Here is a 16,854-nt window from a genome sequence, read left to right on the forward strand (position 1 = left end):
ACTTTTCCAGAGGTACTGTATCTCTGCTATGAGTTAGTGCAAACCGCTAAATTGATATTAGGCTACTCGGTGTAGAATGATGGTAATTTGGTGAAATGGTAGCTAATGTGTTAGAAGTAGCCTAGTTGGAGAGCTCACTGTCTGCTGTCTCTGGTGTCCATTTTTACTGTTACAGCTCAGGGGAACATTTCATTTATATGCATCTGTATGTTTCACTCATTGAACAAATAAATTCTAATTCTATACGGTTTTGTTCGGCTTGACATAGCGTCCATTATCTGGGTCGGAGGTAGGCACTATGCAGCGAGGGGCGGAGCTTCAGCTCCTTCAGGCGACACCCCCCCCCCCCCCCCCTCTCAAGCAGAGAAGACTGCAATTTTTTTCACGATTTCAAAGCCTAATTTAACATACTTGTCGGTGATATTTTTTCATTCGAATTTGGATGGGTAGTTAATAACACATTATTCTGTGGTGTGGCGAACTTAAAACTCGTTTCCAGGTCCACTTTACAGGATCTTTAACAGGGAGTCAGGTGGCTGAGCGGTTAAAGAATCGGGCTAGTAATCAGAATGTCGCTGGTTCGATTCCTGGCCGTGCCAAATGACGTTGTGTCCTTGGGCAAGGCACTTCACCCTACTTGCCTCGGGGGAATGTCCCTGTACTTACTGTAAGTCGCTCTGGATAAGAGCGTCTGCTAAATGACTAAATGTAACAATATCCCTGTGAATTTGACACATTTTACCAACCTCAGTCCTGGCTCAGTCAGCCTCCTCCAGCTTCCTCCAGCCTCCCCAGAGCCCACCTACATCTGACACCTGACCCCCCACACCACACACACACACACACATACAGTTCCAGCCCATTCCCCTAACCCCCTTGTTCCTCCCTGTTCCCTAACAAGGTACAGCAGGCCTGTCACCCAGCATCCGGAGAGCGACAGACAGGCAGGCAGAAAGACAGGCAGATAGACAGATAGGCAGACAGACAGACCGGCAGGCAGACAGGCATATAGACGGGCAGGGCAGACAGATAGGCAGACAGATAGATAGGCAGGCAGGCAGACAAACAGGTGGGGCCATGTTGCCTCCTTGCCTCAAGCCAGGTTCATTGGTATGCCAGGAGATGGGTCCCATCAGTGATGAGGAAACAGGGGTCAATCAAGGCAGGCATAGAAAATTCTAGTTCCCGCCTGTCAGATAATGAGGAAATTATTCTATTCATCATTGGGACTCCCAAAGCTTGGCACATGGAATCTCAGCATAAGAGGTATGCAGTGTTGGCTAATAGCCATATCTAATACAGACTAATGAGAGATCATCACAAGACTTTACAAGTGTATGTGTGTGTGTGTGTGTGTGTATGGTTTCACTAGTTAATCTAGGAATTGCATCAAGGGACACCCTAAAAATAACGGAGCAATGAAGATCTGGATATCTTCTCTGCACGTCTATGCTGGAGTGAAGTATGACAGGAAACAGTACTGTCTAACGTCCTTTCCTTTAACCCGAGTCATGACCACACATTTCTACACATTCAGCTCACCAATGTGCTTCTGCTAATTGGCACTTTGTCCTGCCCATCTTCCTCTCTTTCATTGGCTCTCCCTCTCTCTTTCTTTCTCTCCCTCTCTCTTTCGTTGTCTCTCCCTCTCCCTTTCCGACAGAGGAAAACCAAAAGGGATGTATCCTTCTTCACTCTGTCAAGGTTGTCTGACAATATGCCCCAGTTAGACCCCCCCTCTCCAGATTAATGAGAAAGAGGTTCTATTTTCCAGGAGAAAACACACACACACACACACCGACAGACATTCTCTTTTATTTCTCGTCATCATTGTGGGCATACACACACACACAAGCAAAGAGGTACACCTCACCAGGCCATGGCAAAAACAGGTATCTATTTATAGGAGGCGTTGGGTGTCTGATAACCCTGGGATAGCTGGCAGGATCCCCCAGGCTGGCAGACACACCACATTCCTGCTGTATTTACTACAACTGGTCAATAGCAGACACACATGCAGGCAACCACACGCACACACACACCGCCCCTCTCTCATCTCACTGGGGTTTCAACACATTTAGCTGGGGCTGGTCTCATTCTACTGGTGCTACCCACGATCCTCTGGGGTTTAACCCCAGGTTACAATCAAGACGCCAAGCTGAAAGAGAGAGAGCGAAAGAGAGTGGGAGAGAAAGAGAGAGAGAGAGAGAGAGAGAGAGGGAGAGAGAGAGGGAGAGAGAGAGGGAGAGATAGACAAAGAGAGAGGGAGAGAGAGGGAGAGAGAAGAAAGAAAGGGGGGGCAGAAAGTGGGAGAGGGAAAGAAAGGGAGAGAGAGAAAGAGTGGAAGAGGAAAAGAGAGAGAGGGAGGGAGAGAGGACCTGACAGAGGACCTGCTCTGTGTCTGACATGGTAGGACTGGTGCCCATGGGTTCTCTCTCAGCCAGCTGCCCTAAATATTTCACTCTGGGCTGGGTTTTAGTTCCCATCTTACAGGCACTCAAAGTCACCTTGACCAGCCAGGTATCACCAGGGAAAATTTGGTTATTTTAGCCTAGAAAGATCAATGCTGGTCATGCTTCATGCTGGAAGAAGACTGGTCTGATTTATGAGCACACACACACACACCTCATTTTCAACCACACTGATTTGTCCACTGATATCTATATGCCCTGGGATTAGATAGCCTATATAGTTGTTGTTCTTTTATTTGAGGTGACATTACTTGAAGGTTAAGTTTATGTAATGACCTCTAAGAACTCATTAACCCTCGTGCTGCCTTCGGGTCACATGACCCAAAGGTTCATAACGAACCATCGTTGTGTTTACCCAATTTTACCCAATACAAAAACAAATACAAATAATTTTCTTTTAACCATTCCAATGTGGGGGGGGTCTGAGACAGCCTGACAGTTAAAAGAAAATGCTTCACTTTGTTTTTGTATGAGGTAAATTTGTCGCAATACGACGGTGGGTCACAATGACTGATGGGTCAGAATGACCCGAAGATAACACAAGGGTTAAAATTAAAGTCATCCATCCGTAATATTTTTTTGGGAGATACGTTGAAAAATGTTTGTGCCATGCAAACAAAAATCGCATAGGCTCCCTTAAAAAGCCATGAAACATACAGTTTCATTGTCATATTAAATGTTAAACGGTGTTTGTTGAATGCATGTTTGGATCTTCACCGGATAGTGAAGTAAGTCGTTGGACTTGAGGACCAAGCGGGCGCTGAGCGTCTAGTCGGTGGGTCATATTTTAAGAGGAGATATGATCAAACTGCGAGCGATGACATTTTCGTCAATGACGCGTCACTAATTAGTTTCTAGTTTCCACCCCTCAGTCTTCTAAGTAACGTTGTCATCACTTTACCTTCTTTCTCTGAAATCTTGGTTATAGGCTTGGTTACCAGCTTGTTTTACGCTGAGCGTAAAACATGGAGCCTATAGCTGTCGAAGCAGAAAACCTGACATCGGGGACACTGGCTTCTCACCCGGTTTGCACAGCATGGGCGGAGGGCCCCGAGACTTCAGTTTTCCACCTTGCCAATATGTTACTTGTTTTGGGATTCATGGGCGGAAGTGGATTCTACGGGCTTCTCTACTTGTATAGTTTCTTGGCAGTTGGTTTCTTCTGTTCCTCGATTTGGGCATGGTCGGACCCGTGCACCACGGACACCTTTCTGTGGAGTTTTGTTCTTTTCGCAGCGTGCGTTGGTCAAGTGGTGCATGTTGCCTACCGGTTAAGGAAAGTTACTTTCGAGAAAGAGTTCCAAGACCTGTACAACTACATGTTCAAGAAACTAGGTGTATCCCTGGTCCACTTTGGGAAGATTGTCGTTTGTTGCGAAGGGGACATCCATACAATTGAAAAGGACCACTGCTTTGCCGTGGAGGGAAAGACGTCCATCGACAAGCTGTCTGTTCTCGTGTCCGGCAGGTGCCCTTAACTTTATCTTCCAGTTATTTATCATATATATATAAAAAAACGTATTTATCTCATCATAACTCTGTCCGTCTTATCCACAGAATTCGAGTGACTGTAAACGGGGAATTTTTACATTACATCTATCCTTTCCAGTTTCTCGACTCTCCAGAATGGGACTCACTCAGACCCTCAGAGGAAGGGATCTTCCAGGTGACCTACTGCCTTCAGCCTACATCAACCTCTTTATAAATACTGACATTTTGTCTTTAATCTCTAATGTTTTGAGTCAGTGTTAAGAAAAAGCTTTATGGCTTTTCTCTCCCCTCTTAATCTCAGGTAACGCTGCGCGCTGATAATCAGTGTAGGTATATTGCTTGGAGGCGGAAGAAGCTGTATCTGTTGTTTGCCAGACATCGCTACATAGCCAAGATCTTCGCTCTGGTTGTGCGGAACGATATCGCGGACAAGCTGTACTCCCTGAACGACAAGGCGTTCGACAGCGGCGGGATCCGGTTTGATCTCCGGTTACCCAGTTACTGTCACGTGCCGGGTCCAGAATTAGAACGAACAGCTGCATTCCTGCAAGTCGCAGAGCAGTGAAGACGGATGTAGCTGGCTGTCCCGTGACTATCAGCGAACTTGTTGAATGTTTTTAGTCTGTTGTATATTGTCAGTAGGCTCTTTTGATGGTTCATCACCCTTAGACGTTTTATCAATGTGATTATAATGTATTTAACTGACATTGTTGTGCAACATTTTATGGATTATGTTGGGCAGTGTCCGTTGTCTACGTGCGAGCGCGTTCATGTCAGTGTGTTCGCGAGAGATTTCAGAAACATTTCACCCAAACAGCACCTGTTCAGCCAAGGCCCATTGGCTGTATGTTTTTGTGCCTGAACATTGTAAATGGATTAAAGTTGATTGTGTTTTAACAAATCTAACACCTGTCACTTTTTCCTTTTGAAAATACACAGCCTAAGCCCTGCGCAGTTCAGGTAATTGTCCGTCATTTTTGCGCAGCGCTGACCGTGGTGCTGATTTGAGCTCGAGCAACTCATCAATATTTGACTTTTTTTTTTTCGCATCATGGAAACGTCATGGTTGACAAGAGTGCACTCACAAAACACCGCAGCTCCATAAATTACATTCATTTAAGACAGTCAGACCACACTTAGGCTTTTAGAAGAAGTTACATCTTTAGGCAATCATCGTTTGTAAAACAGGCATAGGCCTACATCCGGATTCCGTTCAATCGGTTGCATAAATGTTAGAAGATGAACTATGGCTTAGGCTCTCCGAGAGCAGCATAGGAAGACCGAAGACTGAAACGGTGTTTTAGGAAAACAGCGCGCTTATAGCCGCTGTTTTATCTCCCCCTGTCGGAGGACTCGGCTATTGCTGATGCGCAGCGACGGTGTTGACGACTGTCCGTTCGCCTCTTGCCCATTTTAGTCAATGTCTGTCAGCCCGCAGGAATGCGCGGCTCACACTGTGCAGCCCCCCAGCACGAGCGGACGCACGCACAGAGCTCCTCATTCTAACTTTACCATTGTTTTTCTTCTCGTTTCTTTTATAATTATCAACGAGCACATTGGATTTAGTCCTGTCAGATAGGTAAGTTTAACATAATTTTCTCTCCCGTTTGGCAAATGGTCAGAGAAGTTAGCCTTCAGTTTAAAAGACGTTGTAGCCGTTATAGTCGCCTTGACTACTGTGGATCCCAGCTTTGATTAACCAGCCCACCTAATTTCTTTCTCAAAATGTAGGCTACAGGCTAGGATATGACCTCATACGCTGTATTTGATGTTCACATTTTAAACCACGAAAGTAGAGCTATATCAGTTTTTCGTTTCTGTATCCCCGTTTCAAAGCGGAGTTAAGATCTCTCTCTCTCTCCCTTTCTCTCTCTCTCTCTCTCTCTCTCTCTCTCTCTCTCTCTCTCTCTCTCTCTCTCTCTCTCTCTCTCTCTGTCTGTCTTTCCTCAAGTGGCATTTCAGTAAAGGTCATCTTCGTGTTTGCATTTTGTTCATGCAGATAATCCCTGATTTAAGTCCCACAGAGATCAATGAGAATATATGTTTTAGATTTTATCCTATGATTTAGCTTGTGGCTTTGAATGTCTGATCTTGTTTAAGCCCCCTTCTCCAAAAGACAACATTACAACAAAGAACACAAGCTTCACTGAAGCAGAATAAATCCGAAATATGTCAGATATACAAACTAGTGAAGGTCAAACTCAACATAATTCAACATATTGACTGAATGACAACCAACTGCACAAGCCTACATCTGCTACAAAATACAAAAATATTCATTGGCAGACGTTTTTATCCAATGCAACCCACAGAGGGGGATTAAATATGCCACTTCTTCATTTGCAATCAGATGCTCTAAGTAAGTTTAACATAATTGAGCTTAACCAATGAATTTCAACCGATAATTAACACCAACTCCTCCCTGAACCCCACCCTCTCCTCAATCGGTGTGTAGGTAACCCTGCTTCAGGATGACGACACCCTCCACCATCTCCACCCTCCTCTTCACCTCCCTGGCCCCCCTTACCTCCCCAGGGGAGGGCCTGGGAGTGATGGAGGTCAACGTCACCTCCTGTGAGGAGTGGGAGAAGGCCCATCACTTGCTCTTCCACCTGGGGAACCTGTCTCTGCTGGTGGGGCTGGTCATCCCCACCACCCTGACCCTGCACATGATCCTGCTGCGCTTCCTGCTGATGACAGGTGGGTCTGGGCCGCCCCCTGCTGGTGGCGGACGGCCGTGCGGCGTTTGGGCAGAGTGGCTCTGGGGGAAAAATTTGTTGCTAGAGGGTTTATGACCAAATCTAACACGTGCATCTTTGTCTTGTCATCTTCATCTGTGATGGCAGTGTAAGCCCCTCAAAATTGTTTCTGCTTTTATCCAACGCGACGTACAGTTCAGGGGGGTAATTGGAACCTGCAACCTCTTGATTTGCAGTCAAGTGCTCTGTCAAATGCTCTACCCACTTAGCTATACCCTCCCCAAATGACCTACATTTGTTTCCAGTCTAGTTATAAACCTACATAAGGTTAACAAGGTTATTTACTTAGACAGCAACCCAAGCAGGGTTCCAGTACTGTACACAGTCGACCTGTGTTGCTTTGCCCCATTTCACTTCCTCTTCCTGTCCCTGGCAGGATGCTGTCTCTTCATCGCCTGGGCAACGCTGTACAGGTGCAACCTGGACGTGATGGTGTGGAACGTGGTGTTTCTGATCGTGAACTTCATGCACTTCTTCTACCTGCTGTACAAACGCAGACCAGTGAGTACCTCACCCGCACGGTCAGGCGGAGGCCTCACCGTGCAGGCGGAGGCCTCACCGTGCAGGCGGAGGCCTCACCGTGCAGGCGGAGGCCTCACCGTGCAGGCGGAGGCCTCACCGTGCAGGCGGAGGCCTCACCGTGCAGGCGGAGGCCTCACCGTGCAGGCGGAGGCCTCACCGTGCAGGCGGAGGCCTCACCGTGCAGGCGGAGGCCTCACCGTGCAGGCGGAGGCCTCACCGTGCAGGCGGAGGCCTCACCGTGCAGGCGGAGGCCTCACCACAGCGGCCCTGGTTCGAATCCAGCCTGGGCCCTTTGTTGCTTGTCTTTCTCTCTCTCCCTCTCTCTCTCTCTCTCTCTCTCTCTCTCTCTCTCTCTCTCTCTCTCTCTCTCTCTCTCTCTCTCTCTCTCTCTCTCTCTCTCTCCGTCTCTCTCTCTCTCTCTGTCTGTCTCTCTCTCTCTCTGTGTGTGTCTCTCTCTCTCTCTCTCTCTCTCTCTCTCTCTCTCTCTCTCTCTCTCTCTCTCTCTCTCTCTCTCTCTCTCTCTCTCTCTCTCTCTCTCTCTCTCTCTCCGTCTCTCTCTCTCTCTCTCTCTCTCTCTCTCTCTCTGTCTGTCTGTCTCTCTCTCTCTCTCTCTCTCTCTCTCTCTCTCTCTCTCTCTCTCTCGCCTTCCCTGTCACATTGATCCATTAAAGCATGAAAAATGCCCCCCAAATACATTTTTAAATCCCCCCATCCTACCTTCTTCATCAACTCAAACCTGTACCTGTTACAAATAGTTCTATGTGCGTGTTATGCAAGGTAACAGAATACTGTGCAACATATCCTAGAGTGCAGACAGGGGAAGCCTTCATAGTTGCAACCGTAAGCTTACTTAAACAGTCCCCTGCCTCACAATGGGATATTTAGGTCAGTTTTCCCACTCGCTCTTTCCCAGGGGCCACTCCTCGCTAGATGAGATGCAGGTCTTTGGGATGCAAGGAAAACACCAGGGGACCCTCTCATTGTGCGTGGGCCCTCCTCCGAGCAATAGAATGAGACCAATTCTCCATGATTGTATTTGCAGCACGCAACAGCACATTCACCATCTGGTTCCGTGGCTTCTCTCCTCCACTCTCACATATCCCACCGGCCCTAGCTCTCCTCAAAACCGTTACAAAACACTTTAGATCCAGGGCCTTGTAATAAGTGTTAGTTAACAGGTAACAAGGCCTTAGTAAGTTAGTAAGTCTCATCAACATATATTAATGTTAAAAAAAGCCTTGTTGCCTGTTAACTAGCGCTTATCTCATCTTACAATAACACTGACCCTAACCCTCACTAATATTATTAACACTTTTACTTATGAACACATATGAATGTTAATAAGCATCTTATAACAGCCTTATTAAGGCCTAGCTAAGACTTACGACAAGCCTGTTCCCATCCTGTGTATTTCCGGTCAGATCAAGATCGACCGGGAGTTGAGGTCGGTGTACAAGCGCATGTTCGAGCCCCTCCACGTGCGCGAGGCCTTGTTCCAGCGGCTCACCGGGCAGTTCTGCACCATCCGGACCCTGAAGAAGGGCCAGGTGTACGCGGCCGAGGACAAGACCTCCGTGGACGAACGCCTCAGCATCCTGCTCAAAGGAAAGTATGTCACAGACCCGCCCGAGCCAAAACCCTCACTGCTGAAGACTTTGTTAAAATATTTCGCTTTCAGGGTTTATTTTCTGCTGTCTTTCTATCTGACATCGTTTTAGGCGATCTCTCCTTTTGGATAAGAGTCTCTTCCCTCCTGTCATAAGGCTCCTTGTCCCTGGAAACAGATGTAGGCTCTGTGTTCTGATGGGAGCTGTTGGCTGTGGTCGTAAGCCTGTTTGGTTTGTGTTTGTGACAGAATGAAAGTATCCTACAGGGGCCATTTCCTCCACAACATCTACACTAACGCCTTCATCGACTCCCCGGAGTTCAGATCAACCCAAGTGAACAGAGGGGAAAAGTTCCAGGTAAGAAACGCAGGTCTTTAAAGTATAAATGTAGTGTGGAGAAGACAATGTCTTGATCAGGATCAACATTTTGTGATGATCCATAACGCTGTGTCATTTACATTTACATTTAGTCATTTAGCAGACGCTCTTATCCAGAGCGACTTACAGTAAGTACAGGGACATTCCCCCGAGGCAAGTAGGGTGAAGTGCCTTGCCCAAGGACACAACGTCAGTTGGCATGACCGGGAATCGAACTGGCAACCTTCGGATTACTAGCCCGACTCCCTCACCGCTCGGCCAACTGACTCCATTTACGACATTTCAAATGTAGTTTTTTTCCATCTTGGCGCAACAAACATGCAGTGCCGCACAAGTGGTGTATGGACCAGAGTTTGTCTGTTGTCTTGACGACCTGGGTCGGCTGAATGATTGACAGGTGACCATCATGGCGGAGGAGAACTGTAAGTTCCTGTGCTGGTCCAGGGAGAGACTCACCTACTTCCTGGAGTCTGACTCCTTCCTGAACGAGGTGTTCAAGTATCTCATAGGCAAAGACATCACCAACAAACTCTACTCTCTCAACGACCCAACACTCAGTGACAAGGTGGGTCTAGAACGGATGTCCAACACCCATGCTTCCCTCAACACAGTTGCCTTAGACATTTAATAGTGAGGATGATGAGGATGATGAGGATGGTGATGACGATGAATTTCTTAATGCTGATAGAAAGTTTCAATGGGATGCAAGGAATTATAATTATGATTAGGAGGAAGTCATTGATGACGATAAGAAAGTTGTTGAGGATGATGAGGATGATGATGATGATGATAGTAAAGGTGAGGATGATGATGAAAGTAATGGTGATGATAGCGATGATAATGAGGATGAGGACGATGATGATAATGATGATGAGGATGGTGATGTCGATGACGATTTTGATGATGATGTCGATGATGATTTTGATGAGGATGATGATTTTGATGATGAGGATGATGAGGATGATGTCGATGATGATTTTTATGATTTTGATGAGGATGATGAGGATGATGGTGATGGTGATGATGTCGATGATGATTTTTATGATTTTGATGAGGATGATGAGGATGATGGTGATGGTGATGATGATTTTGATGAGGATGATGGTGATGGTGATGATGTCGATGATGATTTTGATGAGGATGATGGTGATGGTGATGATGTCGATGATGATTTTGATGAGGATGATGGTGATGGTGATGATGTCGATGATGATTTTGATGAGGATGATGGTGATGGTGATGATGTCGATGATGATTTTGATGAGGATGATGGTGATGGTGATGATGTCGATGATGATTTTGATGAGGATGATGGTGATGGTGATGATGTCGATGATGATTTTGATGAGGATGATGGTGATGGTGATGATGTCGATGATGATTTTGATGAGGATGATGGTGATGGTGATGATGTCGATGATGATTTTGATGAGGATGATGAGGATGATGTCGATGATGATTTTGATGAGGATGATGGTGATGATGTTGATGATGATTTTGATGAGGATGATGGTGATGGGGATTTTGATGAGGATGATGGTGATGGTGATGATGTTGATGATGATTTTGATGAGGATGATGTCGATGATGATTTTGATGAGGGTGATGGTGATGGTGATGATGTTGATGATGATTTTGATGATGAGGATGAGGATGATGGTGATGATGTTGATGATGATTTTGATGAGGATGATGAGGATGATGGTGATGATGTTGATGATGATTTTGATGAGGATGATGTCGATGATGATTTTGATGAGGATGATGGTGATGATGTTGATGATGATTTTGATGATGAGGATGAGGATGATGGTGATGGTGATGATGTTGATGATGATTTTGATGAGGATGATGTCGATGGTCCCTCGCCAGGCGGTGAAGCAGATGGATCGTCAGCCCAGCCTGTGCTCTCAGCTGTCCATGACGCAGATGAGAAACAGCCTGGCCAGCACCAGCGACACGGACGACGTGCTCAACCAGATCCTGAGAGGCGGCTCTGCTGGGTCCTCGCTCCGTAAGTTTCTCCACCTCTCAACAAGCTGATTCTCTATATACCTCTCTCTCTCTCCCTCTCTCTCTGTCTCTGTGTGTCTGTCTGTCTCTCTCTCTTTCTCTCTCTCTGTTTGGTAGTGTTTGGTGTTTTGTGTGGGCTCTGTGCAGTCACAGGCTGTGTTGTAGGATGTAACATCATCTTTATTATGACCCTCCTCTTCCTCATCTACCCAGTATGTTAACCGTCACTAAAATCCTGCTGTTCTACACGTTACAGTAATGTCAAAATCAAATCACGTTTAACTAGCTAAATCAGTTTAGTTCCAACTGGGGTTGGAGTGCAAACCTAAAGTATGTTTGAGCTCTTCAGTAACAAGGATGGAATGCCTTGCCAACTGCCTGAATTGATTCGTCTTATTCTTCATTGTGTTTTATTCATCCAGCAGATGTTTTTGTCCAAAGCGACCTACAAATAGTAAATATAGTAACCTTAGCAGGAGCAGGGATTTAGATGTTGTTGTATCGTTTGTCTGATGTTGTTCCTCCTATCCCTCCTTCAGCTGTGACTCAGACCACCCTCTCAGACCACGCCATGCCCTGACGGGGGTGTAAGACCATCTCCTTTACCTTAACTCACGCAATACCCTCCCCAAACCCCCCCCCCCCCCCCCGAACCCCCCCATACCCCTCCATGAATTCACCTTCCCAATTCCGTTTTCCTTTCAAACTAAACAACCCTCAGTAATTCCCTCAAACCCGACCCCAGATTGTTTAACCCCCAAAATTCCTCCTCTTCTCCTTTGCCTGTTCTAAAAAAGATAGTGTTTCCATAGTAACCTGGCCTGTGATTTTACTGTAACATCGGAATGAGTTCGGAGTTGAAGGGTTTGTCTGTGCAGCCTTCACCTGGCTGTGCAGGAACATGCTGGAACATGCGCCTGACGCTAATCTGTCTCGGAAACCCCCCAAACCCTCTTGGGGCTTTTCCAGAAATCTAATGTTCAAGTCGTGTTCATGTCATGTTTAAGTAGATAGTCATGTTTCATGTTCTTCCGGCTAATTCCATCTCACAAAGTCTTCTCCAGCTGAGTATAAAAACTGTATGCACAACGTGTTAAATGTTGTTCGAACATATGTGTGAATTCATGTGGTTGTAGTAACATCGCACACTGTCGTATATCCTGTATATGGTAACTTACACAGGGACCACACTGTGCTGAGGGTCAGAGTGGAGGTTTGTGATGACAACCTCAGCCCACAAAACGTTCACAGCTCTGTTTACGTTCATCTAGCTTCTCCGATCTGATCGCAGCTTTCTCGACTCTTTCCAGAGAGATCTCCCGCCACCAAGGCCTCCGCGAAAATGAAACCCATCGAGGAGGACATGGAGGACGACGTCTTTGAGACGGATTGTTCCTCCAACTCCCGCTACATCCCCAGGACGGCCCCAGAGGAGGTGTAGCAGGCCTGTCCCTGTCTCCACCCTCACCTGGAACCCTGTCCCTCTCTCCACCCTCACCTGGAACCCTATCCCTGTCTCCACCCTCACCTGGAACCCTATCCCTCTCTCCATCCTCACCTGGAACCCTATCCCTGTCTCCACCCTCACTTGGAACCCTATCCCTCTCTCCACCTTCACCTGGAACCCTATCCCTGTCTCCACCCTCACCTGGAACCCTATCCCCTCTCCACCTTCACCTGGAACCCTATCCCCTCTCCACCCTCACCTGGAACCCTGTCTCCACCCTCACCTGGAACCCTGTCTCCACCCTCACCTGGAACCCTGTCCCTGTCTCCACCCTCACCTGGAACCCTGTCTCCACCCTCACCTGGAACCCTGTCCCTGTCTCCACCCTCACCTGGAACCCTGTCCCTGTCTACACCCTCACTTGGAACCCTATCTCTGTCTCCACCCTCACCTGGAACCCTGTCCCTGTCTCCACCCTGACCTGGGAACCATATCCCTGTCTCCACCTGCCTCACCCTGGAAGAGTCCCTCAACTCACCCTAATGAAGGACTTCACAAAAACGGACATCGATTTCTGGAAAACCTAATGGTTCCTTTAGACATCTCATCACATTTTTGATGTGGTCAACAGAAACAGCTTACTAAGATTGAATGGTTGTTCAAGTTTGACTAGTGTAAGTGTGTTTGCCTAAATATTCAATAAGTGATATAAAGTGTTTCACTGCTTAGACATTCTTAGTGTCACGCCCACATCTTTCCTGTTAATGTATTTTCTGTGGGATTAATCTTTTTTGGAGTTGTTGTATTTATTGTTTGGAACTGCTGCATTGTGTGTTTTATCTGCACTGAGTTATGAATGTTCTGCTGCTTCCCACTGCTACTGCAACAGGCACACTGGCTTGGGATCAGTTCTTATGTTATATTGATTACACGGAAGCAACACTTTGAAAATAAATTGTTTCTTTATGATTCCAAGACAACCTTTTTTGACATATTTATCTTAAATTAAATAAAAAATACCAGACGCTGGTAGGCCCACTACATTTAGAAATCGGTGCTCCGACGGAGAGTCGACCTGTGTGCTTGAATGTGTTGTGCAATAGCGTCACCTAGCGGCCACAATAATTACCCACCTTCTCAAACTACAGTACCCAGTCGGGAGCACACTGTCCGTGCGCGTCATAAAAACAGGAAGAAATGCAACCACCATACAAGGAATGCTGAATGAATCAGAGGGAGAGGAGAGGTGTGTGGGGTTCGGTGTCCAGTATTGAATAAATTCCGCATTCGGCAGCTCGATGGACGACACCCCCATTCGAAGCTTATACGTAGAGGACAAATAAGTGCTCTCGAGGTTTCAATCCTCGTTTCTTTCCGGTAGATTGTACACATATGATGGAACGGGCGATGGAGCAGCTAAACGTGCAGCTGAACAGGCTGACGCGCTCCCTTCGTCGTGCTAGGACCGTAGAACTCCCGGAAGGTAGGCAACCGTCAAAGGACTTAGATGGTCAGGCGATGAACAACACTGATCTCGATTTCCTGCGAACATTAATTTGACTCCCGTTGCCGTTAAGAACGGTATGGGTTTGGGACGTGAGTTGTTGATGCCGCGTGTCCAGTCAATAAAAAGGCGGACACCGCTGTCATCATAGAGGAAGAGACACTGGGAGAGCCTGGATAGACGGGAAACGAAACTGTATGGTTAGCTCATAGGCTAAAGTTACGAAACTGAGATGTCATGGAGTGTAATGGTGAACGATGTGACCGCGAAGCCACTGTGTGTTAAACACTGGGACGGAATGTTGTGGCCCGGATGCTTTTGTGTAAAACGGGAGGGGCTGCGTTGTGTAATGGGCAGCTTGACAAGGACCTCCTGTGATAACAGAGTTGTCAAGGAAGTGTTGTAGCCAGTCAAATATGTGTGCTAATGCCTTCCCTTCCTGTCGGTTTGTACCAGACAATGAGACCGCCGTGTACACACTTATGCCCATGGTGATGGCTGACCAACACAGGTATGTGGGGCACACCAACACTGTGTCCGGTAACTCCACACCCACCTCCAATCTCAAGCCCATCTCTACTTCCCTTCCAGATCAGTGTCAGAGCTCCTGCTGAATTCCAAGTTTGATGTGAACTACGCTTTTGGACGAGTGAAGAGGAGTCTGCTACATATTGCTGCCAAGTAAGAGGGTAGTTCCTGATTGGTCAGTTTTGAAGTAAACAACAACAGAACAACAGTTCCTAAACTCGAGGCTTTATTGTGTGTGTACGTGTTTGTGTACGTCTGTGTACGTGTGTGTGTGTGCTTGTGTGTGTGTGCTTGTGTGTGTGTCCGTGTGTGTAGCTGTGGATCAGTGGGGAGTGTCTTGTGCTGCTGCTGAAGAGAGGAGCTAGTCCTAACTACCAGGACATCTCAGGCTGCACGCCTCTCCACCTCGCCGCCAGGAACGGGTAGGCTATCTCTACTGTACCCCACTCTACTGTACTGCACCTGGCCCTACTGTACTCTACTCTACTGTATTGTACTGTACTCGATTCTACTGTACGCTACTCAGCTCTTCTCTACTGTACTCAGCTTTACTGCACTCTGCACTGTGGCGGTGAGGATGATGACAGTAGTAATGAAAATGATGATGATGATGGTGGTGGTGATGGGGCTGGGCGATATGGGTAAAAAATTATAGATATTTATATTTCCATTCGAAAACGATAATTAAGACGATAGACTACAGATCTGTAGTAGTAGCAAAATAAGTCTCTTCCTCAACTTTTTCCCTAAATTCGGCATAAAGTTTAGGCAGCGCGGTGTGAGAGAAATGTTTGCTGCCAAGGAGCACGTACCTGGGGTCAAGTAACTTAAGCTTTTTAAAATCTTGCATTTTATCATTTAGGGAGTCAGGTGGCTGAGAGGTTAGGGAATCGGGCTAGTAATCTGAAGGTTGCCAGTTCGATTCCCGGCCGTGTCAAATGACGTTGTGTCCTTGGGCAAGGCACTTCACCCTACTTGCCTCGAGGGAATGTCCCTGTACTTACTGTAAGTCGCTCTGGATAAGAGCGTCTGCTAAATGACTAAATGTAAATGTATCAATACCTTGGCGTAAACTCACACGTTCTGCATGTTCCAACGAGTTATATTGCTTCAGGTGGTAAAAAAGGTTTGTCGTATTACCAGACTTATAGCCACCTGTTTGTTTACTACACAATTTGCAACGAACATTGCTCTACTCTTTGTCGGATTTCAAAAAGCCAAACCACTTCCAAATAACTGAAGACAAATCCTTTTTATCAATCCTTTCTTCATTGGAAGTTGCTCCCTCGCCATGGCTATCGCTGTCACTGTTTTCGCAATAAGACTAATTTTCCGCGGTTAACATTAGCTACTCCACTTGAGGTGCTCAGTGTATTTTAGTGAGCGTGAGGATACCATTTCTCCGCAACTTCCCTGCTGCATCACAGAAATTAAATGGACTGCTGTTCCTAATTATTCTCTATCGACATTATCGATATTATTGAAAATGAATTAATCTTACGATATCTTTATTGAGGGAAGTCATTACTTCCATAAATCCATTAAAAAAAAATATCACCCAGCCCTAGGTGGTGGTGATGATGAGGATGATGATGGTGGTGGTGGTGATGACAGTAGTAATAATGATGAGGATGATGATGGTGGTGGTGATGATGACAGTGGTAATAATGATGAGGATGATGATGGTGGTGGTGATGATGACAGTAGTAATAATGATGAGGATGATGATGGTGGTGGTGGTGATGACAGTAGTAATAATGATGAGGATGATGATGGTGGTGGTGGTGATGACAGTAGTAATAATGATGAGGATGAATGATGGTGGTGGTGGTGATGACAGTAGTAATAATGATGAGATGATGATGGTGGTGGTGATGATGACACAGTGGTAATAATGATGAGGATGATGATGGTGGTGGTGATGATGACAGTAGTAATAATGATGAGGATGAGGATGATGGTGATGATGAGGATTATGGTGGTGGTGTGTGGTGATGGTGATGATGATGATGGTGGTGATGATGATGAGGGTGATGATGGTGGGTGATGATGATGAGGGTGATGGTGATGATGATGCTGATGGTGATGATGATGAGGATGATGGTTGTGGTGATGATGAGGATGATGATGGTGA

General features: G+C 46.4%; 3 protein-coding genes across 5 annotated transcripts in view; all 3 read left to right on the forward strand.

Annotated features, from left to right (window-relative positions):
• The first annotated feature begins 3,316 nt into the window (after positions 1-3,316).
• Positions 3,317-4,868, forward strand: popdc3 (popeye domain containing 3). Its single transcript, XM_067238952.1, has 3 exons — positions 3,317-3,939; positions 4,029-4,137; positions 4,264-4,868. Exons 1-3 carry the CDS (start codon positions 3,437-3,439, stop codon positions 4,525-4,527), a joined length of 876 nt encoding a protein of 291 aa, XP_067095053.1. The 5' UTR covers positions 3,317-3,436; the 3' UTR covers positions 4,528-4,868.
• A 558-nt stretch (positions 4,869-5,426) lies between these two features.
• bves (blood vessel epicardial substance) lies at positions 5,427-13,657 on the forward strand. Of its 3 annotated transcripts, none has more exons than XM_067238951.1 (9): positions 5,427-5,541; positions 6,418-6,662; positions 7,098-7,222; positions 8,665-8,852; positions 9,099-9,207; positions 9,626-9,793; positions 11,101-11,242; positions 12,552-12,709; positions 12,919-13,657. In XM_067238951.1, the coding sequence occupies exons 2-8, from the start codon at positions 6,434-6,436 to the stop codon at positions 12,680-12,682; spliced, it is 1,092 nt and encodes a 363-aa protein (XP_067095052.1). In that variant the 5' UTR covers positions 5,427-5,541; positions 6,418-6,433; the 3' UTR covers positions 12,683-12,709; positions 12,919-13,657. The 3 variants fall into 3 exon arrangements, with proteins under 3 accessions (XP_067095052.1, XP_067095050.1, XP_067095051.1); XM_067238950.1 differs by adding an exon at positions 6,275-6,321 and having other exon boundaries at positions 5,445-5,541; positions 12,552-13,657; XM_067238949.1 differs by having other exon boundaries at positions 12,552-13,657.
• A 291-nt stretch (positions 13,658-13,948) lies between these two features.
• Positions 13,949-16,854, forward strand: part of hace1 (HECT domain and ankyrin repeat containing E3 ubiquitin protein ligase 1) — an 8,016-nt gene continuing 5,110 nt past the window's right edge. Inside the window, 5 exon segments of the mRNA XM_067238130.1 lie at positions 13,949-14,171; positions 14,649-14,703; positions 14,784-14,873; positions 15,036-15,048; positions 15,051-15,142. Coding sequence (XP_067094231.1) covers positions 14,081-14,171; positions 14,649-14,703; positions 14,784-14,873; positions 15,036-15,048; positions 15,051-15,142 — 341 coding nt within the window. The 5' untranslated portion in view covers positions 13,949-14,080.

Source organism: Osmerus mordax, chromosome 6 (genome assembly GCF_038355195.1).
Source record: "Osmerus mordax isolate fOsmMor3 chromosome 6, fOsmMor3.pri, whole genome shotgun sequence".
Classification (NCBI taxonomy): Eukaryota; Metazoa; Chordata; class Actinopteri; order Osmeriformes; family Osmeridae; genus Osmerus; species Osmerus mordax.